General features: G+C 39.3%; 1 protein-coding gene across 2 annotated transcripts in view; it reads left to right on the plus strand.

The window, feature by feature from the left end:
• Positions 1-16,756, plus strand: part of MPP7 (MAGUK p55 scaffold protein 7) — a 230,689-nt gene that overhangs the window by 206,732 nt on the left and 7,201 nt on the right. For both annotated transcript variants that reach the window (XR_011248147.1, XM_069547756.1), the window contains exons 13-14: positions 9,887-9,967; positions 16,370-16,463. Coding sequence is in view for 1 of the 2 variants with exons in the window: in XM_069547756.1 (XP_069403857.1) it covers positions 9,887-9,967; positions 16,370-16,463 (175 nt within the window). In the remaining variant the exon portion in view is untranslated. The remainder of the gene's footprint in view (positions 1-9,886; positions 9,968-16,369; positions 16,464-16,756) is intronic.

Raw genomic sequence — 16,756 nt, forward strand, 5'->3', positions numbered from 1 at the left:
GCCTTTCCTAATTGTAAAAATTATATTTAAAAAATAGTTCTCAGATGCTGTAATGTGTGTGTGCTAAGTTTTCAGTTGTGTCCAACTCTTTGTGACCCCATGGACCCTAGCCCGTCAGGTTCCTCTGTCCATGGGATTCTCCAGATAAGAATACTGGAGTGTGTTGCCATGTCCTCCTCCAGGGGATCTTCCCAACCCAGGGATCAATCCCACGTCTCTAATGTCTCCTGCATTGGCAGGCGGGTTCTTTACCACTAGCGCCACCTGGGAAGCCCATAATTTACAGAGCTGGAAAGAATATAAGCAGATTCCTCCAGCCTCATTTGTCTCCTCCCAGTATTTGCAAAGCCACTGCGAATAAAGGTGTTTGCCCTGAAACTGTTAGATAAGTAACATTAAAAGGCTGTTCAGAATCTACATTTTTTTTAACCATAATATTTTGTGATTTTAATTCTTGGACTTAATGTTCAGGAAGTTAAAATTATCCAAGTTGTTCACATGACAAAAATATGACAGGGGAATTTGAACCTTGATCAGAAGTATTTAATTTTCTCTTCATTTTGAAAAGATGCTATTTCAAGGTACATTTCAGCCACTAAAACATCTCTGTGACAGTTTCTGTTATATTCCCCTCTGCATTTAAAAGTATTTTCCAAAAGTATGTTAAAACTAAGTATACTAAATTTAGTGTATTTTCTATATAAGTATTATCTTTAGCGAAACCTGAATTTTTAAAGAGTAAAGTAATAAAGCCAAATACTAAGAGTGTGTTTGCAGGGAGAAAGCTTTGGTGTTAAAAAGCTACTAAAACATTTCACAGCTTAAGGCAGTAAAGAGCACAAATTCATCTTGCGGATAGTCAGACAATTTGTGACTTGTTCTGTCTGGTTATGAGACATAGGAGGAAACTGACAATAAATCTTTCTGTATATTTCACGTTTCTAGCTTGAGCATGAAGTACTATTCCTTCTCCTTTCTGCGGAGTCTTGTATGTCGCCTAGAGTCTGCCTTGGGGAAGTAGTTTGAATAAATCGACCTTTATAAGACTGTCACCATTTTCCCATAAAACTGGCCAAACAAAAAGTCTTCCACATAAAGCAGAGAGGAAAGTAAGCAGTCAAGACTAACTGTAAATGTTAATATGTTTATCAGAATTCCTATAACTTTTGTTGAAGGTTGATTGAATGTTGGTGGGAATTAAGAGACTGCTCTGCAGGGTTTTATATGGACAACTGTAAACACCAAAGTTATAATTGAGGCTATGAGTGTGTGATGGATTTAAAATTATAATCCTTGTATATAAGAGGTAAATATGATCTTTATTAGAACCACAGTTGGCTTTTTATGCTGTTGGTCTGTCTTGCATGTTTACACTCTGGCAGCCTGTCTGGGCATAAATCACACTGATGTTCGTTCAGTGCATTTGTGTGGGAAGGAACAGGCAGTGCCTGGCACTGTTCTAGATCCATGAGTCTGTCACTGAAGAGCACAAACATTGTTTCCCTGGGAAGGACATATAGACAGAAAACTTATTCATAATAAATTATTAATAAATAATAAAGTCAGTCATATTGTACTTAGAGGGTGATAAATGATGTACTTAGAGGGTGATAAATGATAGAAGCAGAGTAGAATCAGGGGACTTGGGCATTGGCTATTTTAAATAAAGAATCATGGTACCTCATTGAAAAAGTTGCATTTTTGAACAAGTAAGGAAATGATCCATGCTCTGTTCTACTCAGCTAAGGAAGACTCAAGGATGGTTTTATCTTGCCTTTTAGTTTTATTGCACTCTTGCCATAACCCTGAGTCAAGGGTGAGACAAATACTTATAAGTCATTCTTATCTAAGTCTGGAGTAATAGCTGCTTTGGAAAAAATAATGCTGTTTCAACAAGCTTCCTACTTCCTTTTTCTTTTCATTCTCCTTCTCCCTTTTTTCTTCTCCTCCTCCTGACAGCAATATAAAAATTGATGCCTCATTAATTGCATTTTTCTCTCACTATAGAACAACAGAGGAAAGAAAATCAATTTCTCTCAAGGCTCGTTATGAACTGCTAAGTTGCTATGTTTTCTATATAGTTTGATTCCCAGGGAACTTTAAATTGAGCTTTATAAACAGATCTGCCACTCCCCAACACAAAAATTCAGCCACCCACTAATGTGATCACTATAAGATTGTGAGCCAAATAGCTTGTTTTTATTTTATGCCTTGAGCAGCAAATATAGTAGTGCTACCATATGATAAGTAGACTTTTTTTAACATGGGTCTGATCCAAGGGATAGCCAGAGATTTCATTTGTTTTGCAATAAATCAAATGAGTAAGTATGGCTTTTTTAGGTCACGAAAACAGTTTGGGTATTTATTGCAGTCTTCAGTAACTCTGATGTTTCATCGGATAGTAAGAGTGACAAGTCTGGCCAATGTCTGGGAGAAAATGCAGAAGGGTTGTCGTGTTAACCAGTACAGGTACACTGGAGGTAAACACGGAGTAAAAGCTGCATCTGTGTCAGTTGCTTTCCACAGAATATACTGTCTTCATGTTTGTGCCAACCTGTTCAAAGATCAGGAACAGAAGTGAATAGTACTTGGCCACAGCAACAGATTTCTTTCCTATATACAACGTACTATTAGACTCAAATAAAAATTATCTTATTCATACACTGTGGCTTTCTAGATGAGTGTACAGTATGTTAAAACTAACTGGGCTAATCTCTACCTACCTGAATCTCTTTCTGAGAAGTTTATTTCCTAACAGATTAATACTATGATTTTTAGCATATTGACCTTTTATGTGTAAGGTACCACCCATCCTGATGTACATTATTAAATTCATCAGCCTTAAGAAAAACTACAACTAAATTCTGTGCTTGATGTTTACAAATGAGAAATTACTTTATGCTAACTCTTTGCAGGACTACATCATGAGTGTAATTTGAAATATATACCATATTTCATTGGTTTCTGTAAACATGATTTTCACAGTAGTAATACATTATTGTTCTAGTAAATAATTATTCACTGTTCAGTGACTCAGGCTTTGTGCTATAATATAAATAAGTAGATGGTTGAAGTTTAAAAGTACACTGTCAGAGAGCATGGCTTTTTAAATTCTTTTTGATGTAAGAACATCATAGCCTCTTACATAGAGTGTAAGAACACCCTCATTCAGCAACATGAGAGAGAACTCTACACATGGACATTACCAGATGGTCAATACTGAAATCAGATTGATTATATTCTTTATAGCCCAAGATGGAGAAGCTCTATACAGTCAGCAAAAACAAGACCTGGAGCTGACTGTGGCTCAGATCATCAGCTCCTTATTGCAAAATTCAGGCTTCAATTGAAGAAAGTAGGGGAAAATCACTAGGCCATTCAGCTAAGACCTAAATCAAATCCCTTATGATTTTAAACAGTGGAAGTGACAAATACATTCAGGGGGATTAGATCTGGTAGACAAAGTGCCTGAAGAACTATGGATAGAGGTTCTTAACATTGTACAGGAGACAGTGACCAAAACCATCCCTGAGGAAAAGAAATGTAAGAAGGTAAAGTGGTTGTCTGAGGAGGCTTTACAAATAGCTGAGGAAAGAAGAGAAGCAAAAAGCAAAGGAGAAAGGGAAAGATACACACAACTGAATGCAGAGTTCCAGGGAAGAGTAAGGAGAGACAAGGAGGCCTTCTTAAATGAACAATGCAAAGAAATAGAGGAAAACAATAGAATGGGAAAGACTTCAAATTTCCTTTCAAATTTCTGCCCCACGCAGGGATTCAGAGTGTGTAGGGTTCTGTAGTTGTCCTTTAAGAGCAGAGTCTTCTATTCCCCACGGCTCTCTGGCTCTCCTGAAAGTAAGCCCCTCTGCCCTTTAAAGCCAGAAGTTCTGGGAGCTCGTCTTCTTATGCAGGACCCCCAGGCTAGGGAGCCGGATGTGAGAGCTGGATGTGGGACCCAGATGCTCTTTGGGGAGAACCTCTGCAATTGTAAATTTCCTCCTGTTCGTGGGTCACCTACCTGGGGTGGGTGGGTCTTGATTATACCTTATCTCCACGCCTCCGACCCATCCTGTTGTGGACTTGTTATATCTTTAGTTGTGTAAGATCTTTCTACCCGTCTTCAGGTTGTTCTCATTGATAGTTGCTCTGTAAATATTTGTTAATGTTGGTGTGCTTATGGTGGGAGGTGAGCTCAGTCTTCCTACTCCACCATCTTGACCCCACCCTCCAAAATCTTTCTTTATAAGATAAAAATAAAGGCATTTTTACATTAGTTAATGTGCATATTTTCCTAAATGTAAAGCTTTAAATAGAAATTTTACTAGCATCATTTTATTAACCCCCAAATGGGCTGTATTTCTGTGGCTGAAATGAATGAGCCTTTATATAAAACCACACACAACACATTTGCCTACTCTCAGAAAGGAGTTACTAATTAAATGCATTCAAGTATTGAAAGTAATATGCCTTTCTGAAGAACACAAGACATATTATCACTGCTGCGGTATTCTGGGTGAAAATACATAATAAAATCATAATCTACAGCCCAAAAAGAAAAATATATACCTTTCTAATTATCTTACTTCTCCATTTAATGTATTTTTTACAAGAATTTCAACTAATGCAGATGACTGGTGACTTTATTCTTTCTAGAATTTGCATGGAAAATGATTTTCTAAATTTCTTATCAGATTAAAAAAAGAGACACATTCACATTTCTGCTTTGAATAGAGTCATTCCTTTGTTTTTAAAGTTAGCAAGCCCATCCACTGTACGAATAACATTTGTTGCATGCATTCCAAATTAGTGAACTCCAAATGATTTTTTAATGTGCTTTTTTGCCTTCTCCTTTGATAGCATCAGTCCGTGTGATTTTCCTTAGTCCTGAATCAAGAATCTGAATAGACATGCCCTGTGTATGTTGTCCAGGCCTGGTATGCTTGTCATCTTCATTAAGTTTTTTTAGAGTTCTCAGAAGTTCTGCACAGGGTAAGATTCGAGTTCACCAGATTTGACTTCGGCCATTTTTTGTAGCCTGAGTCTTGTATTCCACAAGTATAACTTTTCATCACTGTTTAAAGTGCGAGGCAACTTGGAATGGGGTGAAAGACTCTGTGAAGTTATGGGTCACAGCTACAAACAGCTGAGCGCCTCGTTACCTGAGCCTGTGTCCTGTCAGCATTCTTTCGATAAGATGATGGATTGAGTGGAAAGTATGTGGACTCTTGAGCAGACACATAGGCTTCTGAATACCAGCTAAGCCACACTCCAGATGTGCGACCTTGGGGAAATTACTTGCCCTTTCATCATCTCGGTTTTCTCATCTGTAAAGCGAGGATAATAATACCTTTCTTGCAGGGATGTTTTGAAGATTAGTCATGGTGTATGTGAACCACGTGATACAAGCCTGACCTCCCTGTATCGTCATCATCTTTGCCTTTCCAAAGCCTGCTGTCTGTGATTTAAATATGCGCTATTTAGACTGTCTTCTCTGCTTCTCTTTAGCATGAACAACTACTTGCTCAGTCGTGTCCGACTCTTTGCAACCCCATGGGCTATACAGTCTGTGAAATTCTCCAGGACAGAATATGGAGTGGGTAGCCAGTCCCTTCTCCAGGAGATCTTCCCAACCCAGGGATCAAACCCAGGTCTCCCACATTGCAGGCGGATTCTTTACCAGCTGAGCCACAAGAGAAGCCCTGGACAACCACAGCTGGACACAAACTCTAGAGTAACTTATTTGTATACATATGTGTCAGTTCCTTTCACCAATTGTGGTAAAAAATTTATACACTGCAAAGCAAATGAATGTGTCTCCTTACAGGCATATGAATGAACCTAACTCTGTGTGCATCCCTAAGCCAACTGTGGTGTAAGTAGTCTACATACAAACCATTCAGCTAACAATGTGAGTGTATGCCCTTCAATCCCTGGAGAAGGAAATGACAACCCACTCCAGTATTCCTGCCTGGAGCATCACATGGACAGAGGAGCCCAGTGGGCTGCAGTCCAGGGGTTGCAAAGAGTTGGATGCGACTGAGCACATATACATAAGATGTGATCTTAAGGTCAGGATCTAAAAGAGGAAAACACCCAGAACTTCACCAGTATGGATAATAGAATTGATTCAAGGACCTGGCAGGGAGGATGCTGTTTATTGGTCTGCCAGGCAATTTTGTATAAGAATGATTAAAATTACGTCCCTATTTTAGTTATTTTGTGAGAGTATCCCACACAGTATCCCACCATGAAGATAATGTCTTCAAATAACCTAATCTAGGGGAAATTTTTAAAATTGTTTGCCACTGCACATTCTTGGCATGGTCTGTGGGTGTGCAATAAAGCAAGGTCCCTAGTAAGAGTTAGGTTATAAGGGCTGGAATTGAAAGTAGTCCAAATTTAAGGGTATCACGTTAAAAAGCAGCATACTTTCCCCCCACTAATTCAAACATACCTAGTTTTTTCCTCCAGAGTTAAAATAAATCACTGTGGTTTTTTGGCATGGGTAGAAGAAGAAAGAAAAAAAGGAAAAAATGCTAGACTTTCACTCAGCAAATTAGCTCACACTCTGGGAAGTACTCCAGAACTTAGACCTGCTGAAGGAGCAGTGAATTCATGTCCCCCTTTAGTTCTTGGTGCCTTGGTGGGCAGCAGGCAGGCCAGGGCCCACCCACTAGTTAAGTTTTAGTGTTTTCTTTGCTTCTTTTCCATTTTTTTTGGAGCATATACAATCAGGTTTGCATCATCCACAAAGCATCGTAAAACCCCTTGCTTTTCTTGTTTTCTGTTTTTATTTAAAGGAGGAAGTTTGAGTACTTACTCAAAATGTTGTTGGTCCCTTCAGAGGAGATAAAACACATCAGCCCCTGCATGGGGCCTGGGTTTTGGAGACCAGTGCTCATCATTTTTTCTCCCTTCTGCTTCACTCACAGGGAGACCCCCACCCTCCACCTCCTATCACACTGTACTCCTTTCCTGAACTTAGGGGGACGGATTTCTGTCCCTTAAGCTCACTGTTGCAGAGGCAGATCCATCACCCTCCCTTCTGCTTAAGACTCAGGAGCCAAGTTCAAATGTGAGCTCCACCAACCTCTGCATGTTATCTAACCAGCACATCCAGACATTCTAGGTGCAAACACTTCTTCCTTTAACTCCCATGCCTTGGGTTCATTTGGCAAATAGTTTTACTTCTGTCACAGCGTAATGACTGAAGTGAAGTGAAGGGTTAGTTGCTCAGTCATGTCCAACTCTTTGCAACCCCATGGACTGCAGCCCACCAGGTTCCACTGTCCGTGGAATTCTCCAGGCAAGAATACTGGAGTGGGTTGCCACTCCCTTCTCCAGGGAGTCTTCCTGACCCAGGGATCAAACCTGGGTCTCCCACATTATAGGCAAATTCTTGACCATCTGAGCCATTGGATGCTCAGTAATTACTGAATGTAATTGAAATAAATAAATCAAACTAATAAGTGTCTACATTTTGCCAAAGGAAGCAATTGGTGAACAAACAGGTGACATCGCTGAGTCTGTTAGAGGATAAAGACAAGTAGACCACTGCGGCAGAGTGTGATCTATTGATGCGCAAGTACAGGGAGCATAAGAATATGGCCTTCGACCCACATTTAAAGTGTTGGGGGAAAATCCCACAGCTAAGCTGAATCCCGAACAACAGGCATGACTTAGCAGGCCAGGAAAGGACAGGACTGTTTCTGCAAAAGTGAGAGGCATGTGATAAGGACCCAGCAGCACAAAGGAGAATTTGCTACATTCCAGGGTGGGAGGTCTCATGCAGCAGGAGTGTGCAGAGAGAGGTGAGAATGAAGGTTATGGAGAAACACGTGGCTCCCAACATGCAATCTGTGCAGACCTGTCAAAGGATCCATATTTGACTCTCCTCCCAGTGGAGGAAGAATGGGTGATGCTGGTGAGAAGGGACTAAAGCCTAGAGATGCTGGGACAGGAGTGTGCAGTGACTTGGAGGAGAATATAAGGTTAGGGGGAGGTGTTTTTGAATTTTCCTGGTCATTCTTACTGTTTTAAGGTATGTGACAATATTAACTTTTTGAGTATTGTTGGGAAGGAGCTTGAAACAGAAAGCAAGAGCGGTGAAGATGCAGGAAGAGACGTTCCTCAAAGAAGGCGTCGGGCGTGTGCCTGGAGAGGAGGCTGTTGCGGGGGTGCGGCCACATCTAGATGTGTGTGTTTCGGGGAGGACTCTGAGGCATGCATGTGTGGGCATCTCTGTTCTCCACATCGCTGAGGTCTCCTGAGCCTCGTGTGGTGATGGGAGCCCTAGAAGTTAGGTTCATTCAGCGACAATCTGGAGGGCTGACCTTATGGGGAAGGGAAACAACAGAATATGATTCCTGCTCTCACAGTGCCTCTGTTTGGTGGTAGAAAAGAAAGTGAAGCCACTCAATCCTGTCTGACTCTTTGTGAGCCCATGGACTGTAGCCTACCAGGATCCTCAGTCCATGGGATTTTCCAGGCAAAAATACTGGAGCCAGTTGCCATTTCCTTCTCCAGGGGATCTTCCTGACCCAGGGATCGAACCCAGGTCTCCTGCATTATAGGCAGATGCTAGGCCATTAAGCAATGCATCCTCCAGTTGTTTGTTACGATTTTTAAGTATTATGAGGGAGGTATCAGGATACTCTGATAACTTAAGGATGAGACAGAGGGGCAGGAGAGACACCCCTGAGAAAGGGTTGTTTGAGCAGAGCTCTGAAGGATGCATCAGAACTACCTGGGGCTTCTGCACTGCAGGCCAATTCTTTACCCATGGAGCCACTGGGCAAGCCACCTGGGGCTTCAGCTGAAGGGAAGAGTGGAGGTCACTAAACAGACCCTGATGGCAGTGCTGTGGGCAGCTAGCTGTCCAGGGCTTGTGTTGTTCTGACTTTTGATTTCAGATTTGTGTTTGAAACTGCTTTTTGTTTTCTGTCCCGTGTCTCCTAATCATTTCGTGTCACTCTCCCAACCTAGTTATTTCTCTTTGAAGGCAAACTTCACGCATCACCTCTTATTCTTCACAGCTTTTACATATGCCTTGTTCGCTCCAGGTTGTTCAGTATGTGCACACTGATTTGAATATGTAAGGTCTATGCTTCCCTGCTGGCTCAGACAGTAAAGAATCCACCTGCAATGCAGGAGACCTGGGTATGATCCCTAGGTTGGGAAGATCCCCTGGAGGAGGGCATGGCAACCCACTCCACTTGGTGGGCTGCAGTCCATGGGGTCGCAAAGAGTCAGACACCACTGAGCACCTGAGCACACAGCACAACACAAGGTCTTTGCAAGTTTTCAAAGACTTAAGGACCAGCTGAGAATATACAGGGCTGCAGAGGGTCTTAACATGGTTGCTGCCAGTCGTGCAAATTTAAAATGGATAGCTAGGTTTGCACCTAAAATCAAGGTTCAGAGATTTTCTTTTATGAAGATTTAAATATGAATATTTAAAATTGAAGGGATCCCTATCCAGACTGTGTAATTCCACTTTTTTAAAGGTGAACCTATTTTTTAAGCTCTTCTGGATACTGTTACCTGTTAATGTACTCAAACAAACACTCTTGAGTATGTCTCATTGAAAACAAAGATTTCTGATCTTTTTAATGGCAAGGTGGGAATTTAAATTTGAAAAGTAAAAAAGTGAAATACAAAAAATAATAATTAAAAAATAAAAAGTAGAAAAACCACCGGATAACTCCTAGCTTTTTCTTACGTACAGGTAACTCCCTAGTTTTTTCTTATGTATGACTTGACTAGAGATAATCTCTTTACTTGGGATGCATGAAGTTGGATACACATTTTCAGTCTGTCTCATGGATTCAGGTCAGTTGTTTCTATGGTGTTTTGTTGAGGGATGAATTTCTGTTATCCTGTCTTTCAGGTCCTGTCGGAGTAGGTTTGAATGAACTAAAACGAAAGCTGCTGATCAGTGACACACAGCACTATGGCGTGACAGTGCCCCGTAAGTTCTGTCCTGTTTGATGCTGCACATGCTGGCCCAGCCCTTACACAGCATCCGTGCTGCAAGCTGGCTGCCAGCATACACAGCTAGTCTTCACCCCAGCCCTGGGGAGGACAGAGTGACCTTATCCACATTTTACAGAGGAGGAAACTGAGGCCTGAAAGTTCAGGGAAAAGCCCCAGATTACACAGGCAAGGTATTTGTTGGCTTCAGCTTCCCACTCAGTTTTTATGGTGAATTTTAGTGCATGTATGACATTAATTATTACTTACAAGTTTTCTTCTAAATAGAAGTGTATTCTACTTCTTTAATTTCCAGAGTTTTCAACAAGCTTTAAGATCAGAAGGACCAAACTACAGAGAGCTAAGGCAGGCTTCTTGTAATATAAATGTTTCTTAGTTACTTTTCATATTGTAGTCATTGACATATAGTAAAATGAGCTTTTCATGGCCATATAATCTGAATGTGGTAGGCTTCTTTTCAGTATAGAGAATAAGGTCTGTTTTTATAAAACTGGTTTTCACAGGCATGCTTACAAATGAAACATGATCCTGGAAGCATTTTGATATTCAGAATAAATGCCATTTCACTCCTTAATAATTTGTTGATATTAGGGAGCCATCTAAAAGACTAGATTGAAATGTTGGCTTTTTGAGTGGTTTTAGTAATGTTAAAAAAAAAAAAAAAGTTGTTTGTATATTGCCCTCAGCCGTGTTCTCCAGTTTTGGACGAGTTTGACTTTATTTTAAAATTATAGTTTTCTGTTACCTCATTACTACATTTTTCCAAGTTATTGTTCATAATCATTTTCAGCCATAAGTTATAGGGTTGCTAATTTCTACCAAAAGAGATGAAAGTAAAGGAAAAATGGAAATATGTAATTAAATAGTTTCTTTTTATTTTTCCTTTAATTATGCACTACTCTCACAAAAGCTGAATCATAATATGCAAGTCATTAGAAAATCTTGAAAAACAATAAGCTTACAGGTGAGTGATTACAGATGAATCCTAGAGGAAAACAGATTACAAAGTAAAAAACAAATTTAATAATTTACTAGTTTCTTCATTGCCTTTGTCTTATTTTGTTCTCCCAACAATGATATAAGATGGTCAATATCCCCATTTCACAGAGGAGGAAACAGGTAAAAAGGATACTTTGACTTACCCAGAAGTTCTGTAGGCAATAGTCGCACTTGATTTGAAACCAGGTTTCATGTTCTTCCTCCCACGTAACACTACGCAAGCCTTTCCAGCTCCAGATCCTCTTTACTGTAGCCCAATGAGTGTGTGTACACTAAGTCACTTCAGTCGTGTCCAACTGTTTGCCACCCTATGAACTGTAGCCCGCCAGGCTCCTCTGTCCATGGGATTCTCCCAGCAAGACCACTAGAATGGGTTGCCATGCCCTCCTCCAGGGGATCTCCCCGACCCAGGGATTGAACCCACGTCTCTTATGTCTCCTGCATCGGCAGGCGGGTTCTTTACCCCTAGCACCACTTAGAGTAAAAACTAACTTCTTTTGAAGAGGATAAATCTTAATAAGAGTGTCTATCAAATGTAACCCTCCCCGGTAGTTCTGATATTATTCAAGGCACCTTGGACTTCCCTGGTGGTTCAGATGGTAAATAATCCACCTGCAATGCAGGAGACCCAGGTTCAGTCCCTGGGTCGGGAAGATTCCCTGGAGAAAGAAATGGCAACCCACTCAAGTATTGCCTGGAGAATTCCATGGACAGAGGAACCTGGTGGGCTACAGTTCATGGGGTCACAAAGAGTCACCACTGCACCTTGGACTCAGTGTATCCATCTATTAAAATATTATCTACATCTAAAGTTGTTACAGAAATGAACAACATCCAGAAATGTTCTAGGGCTGAGACTCCCCAAAGAAATCCCCAAAAGAGTAATTATCCTTCTTAAACAGGTGCTAATGTCAAAAGATCCCCAGAACAATGTTTTCCATACTTGCCTGATAATATGAATCCCTTGAGATTCCAGAGAGATTCTCCTGGAGATCTGACAGAATTCCTGAAAATCTGTGTTCACAGACAGCATCCCAGGTGATTCACTGTATTAGACATGTGTGGGGAAACAGCCATAGTATCAAATGTGGATGATTTAATTAATTTAAGAAGATATTTTTAAGAGCAGTTTTAGAATTTTAGATAGGTTTGGCCTCCCTAGCTGGCACTAGTGGTAAAGAATCTGCCAGTTGATGGTTGGGAAGCTCCCCTGGAGGAGGAAATGGCAACCCACTCCAGTATTCTTGCCTGGAAAATTCATGGACAAAGGAGCCTCACGCTGCAGTCCACGCAGTCTCAGAGAGTTGGACACAACTGAAGTGACTTAACACACAGCAGGTAAAAGACTTTATTAGGCAGTCATGATGATTTGGAGAAAAATTGCTTTGATTATACCACCAGTATTCTGTTTGATGTTTAACTCCATAATCTCCATTCCCACCACCTCTTTTTCATCCTTTATATTGGTGATTTTCTCTTTTTATCTTGATCAGTGTGACTCAATTTTTAAATTTTGTTTTCCTTTATTGTTTTCTAAAAATATTTTGTTAATTTCTGTTCTTTACTATTTTACATGTGAAAAGAATGTGTATTCTGCTGTTACTGGATGTGATGCTATGTAGACATTAACTAGACCCAGGAAGTTGGTAGTGGTGTTCAGATCACCTGTGTCTTGCTGACATTTTGTCTGGTCCTATCAAATGTTGCAAGAGGGGGCACTGAAATCTCTTACTATGATTGTGAGATTATCCACTTCTCCATTTAACTCAGTCCAATTTTGCTTTGTTATTATGTATGTCGGAGAAGGCAATGGCAACCCACTCCAGTACTCTTGCCTGGAAAATCCCATGGATGGAGGAGCCTGGTAGGCTGCAGTCCATGGGGTTGCACAGAATACATTTATCTTTTATCATTTTAAAATATTCTTTTTTTCCTTGAGGTATCTTATCTAAGTAGCCACTTCAGCCTTCTTATTCTTAGTGTTTATATGGTATATCATCTTGTGTTTCTTATCAACATATCCGTGTCTTTATATTTCATGTGTCTTTCCTGTAGACTTGTAGACAGTATGTACTGGGATCTTGGATTTTCACCCATTCTATGGCTCTCTGCCTTTTAAGAGAAATATATAGACCATTAACATTTTTTGAATTGATGAAATGATTTAAGCCACACTTTTATTATTTGTTTTCCGTTTATTCCCTTTGTTTTTTAATTCCTTGTCTACTTTGTGAGGGTGGTATTTGAATGTTCTTTAGTATTCCATTTTAATTTACCTAGTGGCTCTCTGCTTATATCTCTTTGCATTGCTTTTTTATTGGTTGCTCTAGGGATTACAATTGCATATACCTGACCATTCACAGTTTAAGTAACTTTGTGACATTTTACATAAAATATAGAAACCTTGCAATTATGTAAGTCCCTATACCTCCACTTCTTTTTGTGTAGTTGTCAAATGTATTATATTTGCATACATTGAAAACTCCAACAGATAATATTATAACTTTCACTTTAAATCTGTTATATGTATTTTAAAGAACTTAAGCAGAAAAAAGTAGACTTCTATTTTTACTCAACTATGTATTCTTCCTGTTCTTTCTTCATTTCTGAAGATATGCTTCCTTCTTAACATTTCCTTTCAGTCTGAAAAAGTTCCTTGACTATTTCCTTTAGCACAGATCTGCAGATGATAAAAGTCTTTATTTTGCATTTAATCCTGAAAGGTATTTTGGTCGAAGGTCTTTGCTTTTAGTTCCTTAAAGATATGATTTCATTGATGTTTTATGCATATGGTAAGAAATCTGTAGTCACTGAACTCACATGTCTATACCCTGTGTATGTACTGTGATTTTGCTTTTGTTGTTGTTGTTGTTTTCTAGATGCTTTCAAGATTTTTTCTTTACTTTTCTTTCACTTTGAGTTGTTTGGATGTGCTATGTTCAAGCATTATTGTCTTTGAATTTTTCCTGTTTGGGATTTGTTGAGTTCTGAAATTTGTACAATGTATGTCTTTAATCAGATTTTAGCAGTTTGGGACGTTATTTCTTCAAATGCTTTTTTAAGCCTCAGTCTTTTTCAGTCTTTCTGGCATCCCCATTACACATGTTAGATGTTTCAGTCAGCATTTTCATACAGGTTTCTAGGGCTCCATTTATATATTTTTTTAATTTTCTTTCTCTTGGTTGCCCAGATTTTATAATTCCTATTGATCTGTCTTCAAGTTCACTGGCTATTCCCCCTGTCATCTCCATTCTGCTATTGAGCCTATCTAGTGGTTGGTTTTTGTAAAATATATTTCAGTTCTAAAATTTCCATTGTTTTCTTCTTTCTAGTTTCTATTTCTTTGCTAAGAATTCATGTTTTCATTCATTTCAGGTGTATTTTCCTTTACCTTATGAAGCATAGTTGCAATAGTTGCTTTAAAGTCTTTGATAGTTCTAACTTGGTCATTCAGGGCTGTCTTCTATTATCTTTCCCTTTGAGAAATAAATGCCCATTTTTTTCAGTTCTTTTATGTTGAATAATATAAAATTGCATCTGGGATATTATGAATGCTATGTTGTATTGACTCCAGATCCTGTTATTCTGAAAAATGGTAATGTTTATAGTAAGCAAGTAACCAACTAGTTTTTGTTTAGACCATAAGTTTTATCTCATTTTCTATAAATTATGGTTTAAATCTCACTTCAATTTTCTAAGCTTTGCTATGTTGGTTTGAGTCTGCCCTGTCTTGTGCAGTTAAGGGATCAGTCTGCAACTTTATGTGAATAGCGCAGGTCTCAGCTCCACTCTCTATGCCTTCTGCAAATTGGTTTGGGCATGTTCTGTGCTTGTACTACTTGTGGACTAGGCTGAAGCTTGTGTATTCTAATCTTTGTTGTTTGTTGTTAAGTCGTGTCAGACTTTTGCAACTGCATGGACGGTAGCCCACCAGGCACCTCTGTCTGTGGGATTTCCCAGGCAAGAATACTGGAATGAGTTGCTGTTTCCTCCTTCAGGGTATCTTCCTGACCAGGGACTGAACCTGAGTCTCCTGCTTGGCAGGCAGATTCATTATCACCAAGCCCCCCTGGGAAGCAATTCTAATCTTAGTTCACTTCTTAAAACTTTGCTGGTTGGAGTCTGGGCTTCATGTGCACAGCTTAGGGGTTATTCTTAGATTAGTGTTGATTTCTTCACAGAATTGGCATATTTCCTTCTTCAGCTTTCTCCCTTCCTGGATTCCTTGCACACTCTTCAATGCACAGGGGAGTTTTCTTCCTGGTTCTTTTCACCAGAAAGTCAGGGCTCCTGTTGGAATTTAGACACACATTCCTCCATACTACTCTGTGAACGAGCCCACCCATAGGGCAAAGTGAAAGAAAGTGAAGTCACTCAGTCATGTCTGACTCTTTGCAACCCCATGGACTGCAGCCTACCAGGCTCCTCCGTCCGTGGAATTTTCCAGGGAAGAGTACTGGAGTGGGTTGCCCTTTCCTTCTCCAGGGGATCTTCCAACCCGGGGATCGAACCCGGGTCTCCCTCATTGCAGGCAGATGCTTTACCATCTGAGCCATCAGGGAAGTCCCCCATAGGGCAAAGCTAAAGGGAAATAAAAGTTAAAGTCTCCCTTACTGAGGCTGACTCTCTTCCACAGTCTACCTGTTTTATTTGTTTTCAAAGTGCTCAAAACAAAAATAGATGTTTTGGGTTCAGAGTTTTTAGTTGTAATCAGGAGGGATGGACTGCAGTCAGTTTTATACTTGCCACCTCAGCACTGCAATTCCTGAGGGTTTTATTTTTGTTTTTAAAGTTAATACTGGATTTTCTGCTCCATTATAATTCAGTAACAAATAATTAGGCAAAATGACTAAAAAGTTTAGAAGTTCACTTGTATTTCAAGAAGTTTATAATTTTGCAAAGGAGAAATTAATAGAGGTCTTTGATTAGTAAAGCAAACATTAATGGCATACCCTATGTACCATGTGTAAAACAAAATAATTTCAGAGTTTACTTTTCAACCTAGTGAGCAGTAAACTTGCTTCAATGAATAAAGAATCAATAAAAGATGATAATAAGCATGTTATTTGCAAAAAAGGAAAATTTCCCTCAAATTTAAATACCATTTTAATTGACATATTAATGCCCCTTCAGAATAATTAATGGCATAAACACAATGCAGCTCAATATTTAATCCACCCTTAAGTCAATATAACTTTAGTATTAGTGGGAAAACTGAATTAATGGGATTCCTATATTTTATTAGCTAATGTGCTTTTTTAAAGTTTTAAATCTTATTTATGAAAAATCCTTTAATCAAATACATAATTTCTTTTTTTAGTATTTCTCTTAGGGTGGATGATGTAGATACTTTTTTGAACTCTTTTTAATTAAATCACAGATACCACCAGACCAAGAAGAAGCCAGGAGAGTGATGGTGTTGAATATATTTTCATTTCCAAGCATTTGTTTGAGACAGATGTACAAAATAACAAGTATGTGGAAGATTTTTGAAGAATTTTCATGAAACTACTGGTTTTAAGCATGTGGCCATATATGCAGTTATAAGCAATTCCATTTGAAGTGAATTTTCACTTTTATAATAATATTTGAAACTGATAAAATATATTTCAATTAGTGGTTATTACTAACCTTTGCCTTTAACTTTTCAATAACCTAGAGCTGTTGTGTATCTGGTTACGTTGAATGTGTAGGGATTATTTTGAAGAGTAAGGGAGTGTTGCTAGTGTATTCCTGTCACGTCTTCCCACCCCACTACCTGAATCGT

Source organism: Ovis canadensis, chromosome 13 (genome assembly GCF_042477335.2).
Source record: "Ovis canadensis isolate MfBH-ARS-UI-01 breed Bighorn chromosome 13, ARS-UI_OviCan_v2, whole genome shotgun sequence".
Taxonomy (NCBI): domain Eukaryota; kingdom Metazoa; phylum Chordata; class Mammalia; order Artiodactyla; family Bovidae; genus Ovis; species Ovis canadensis.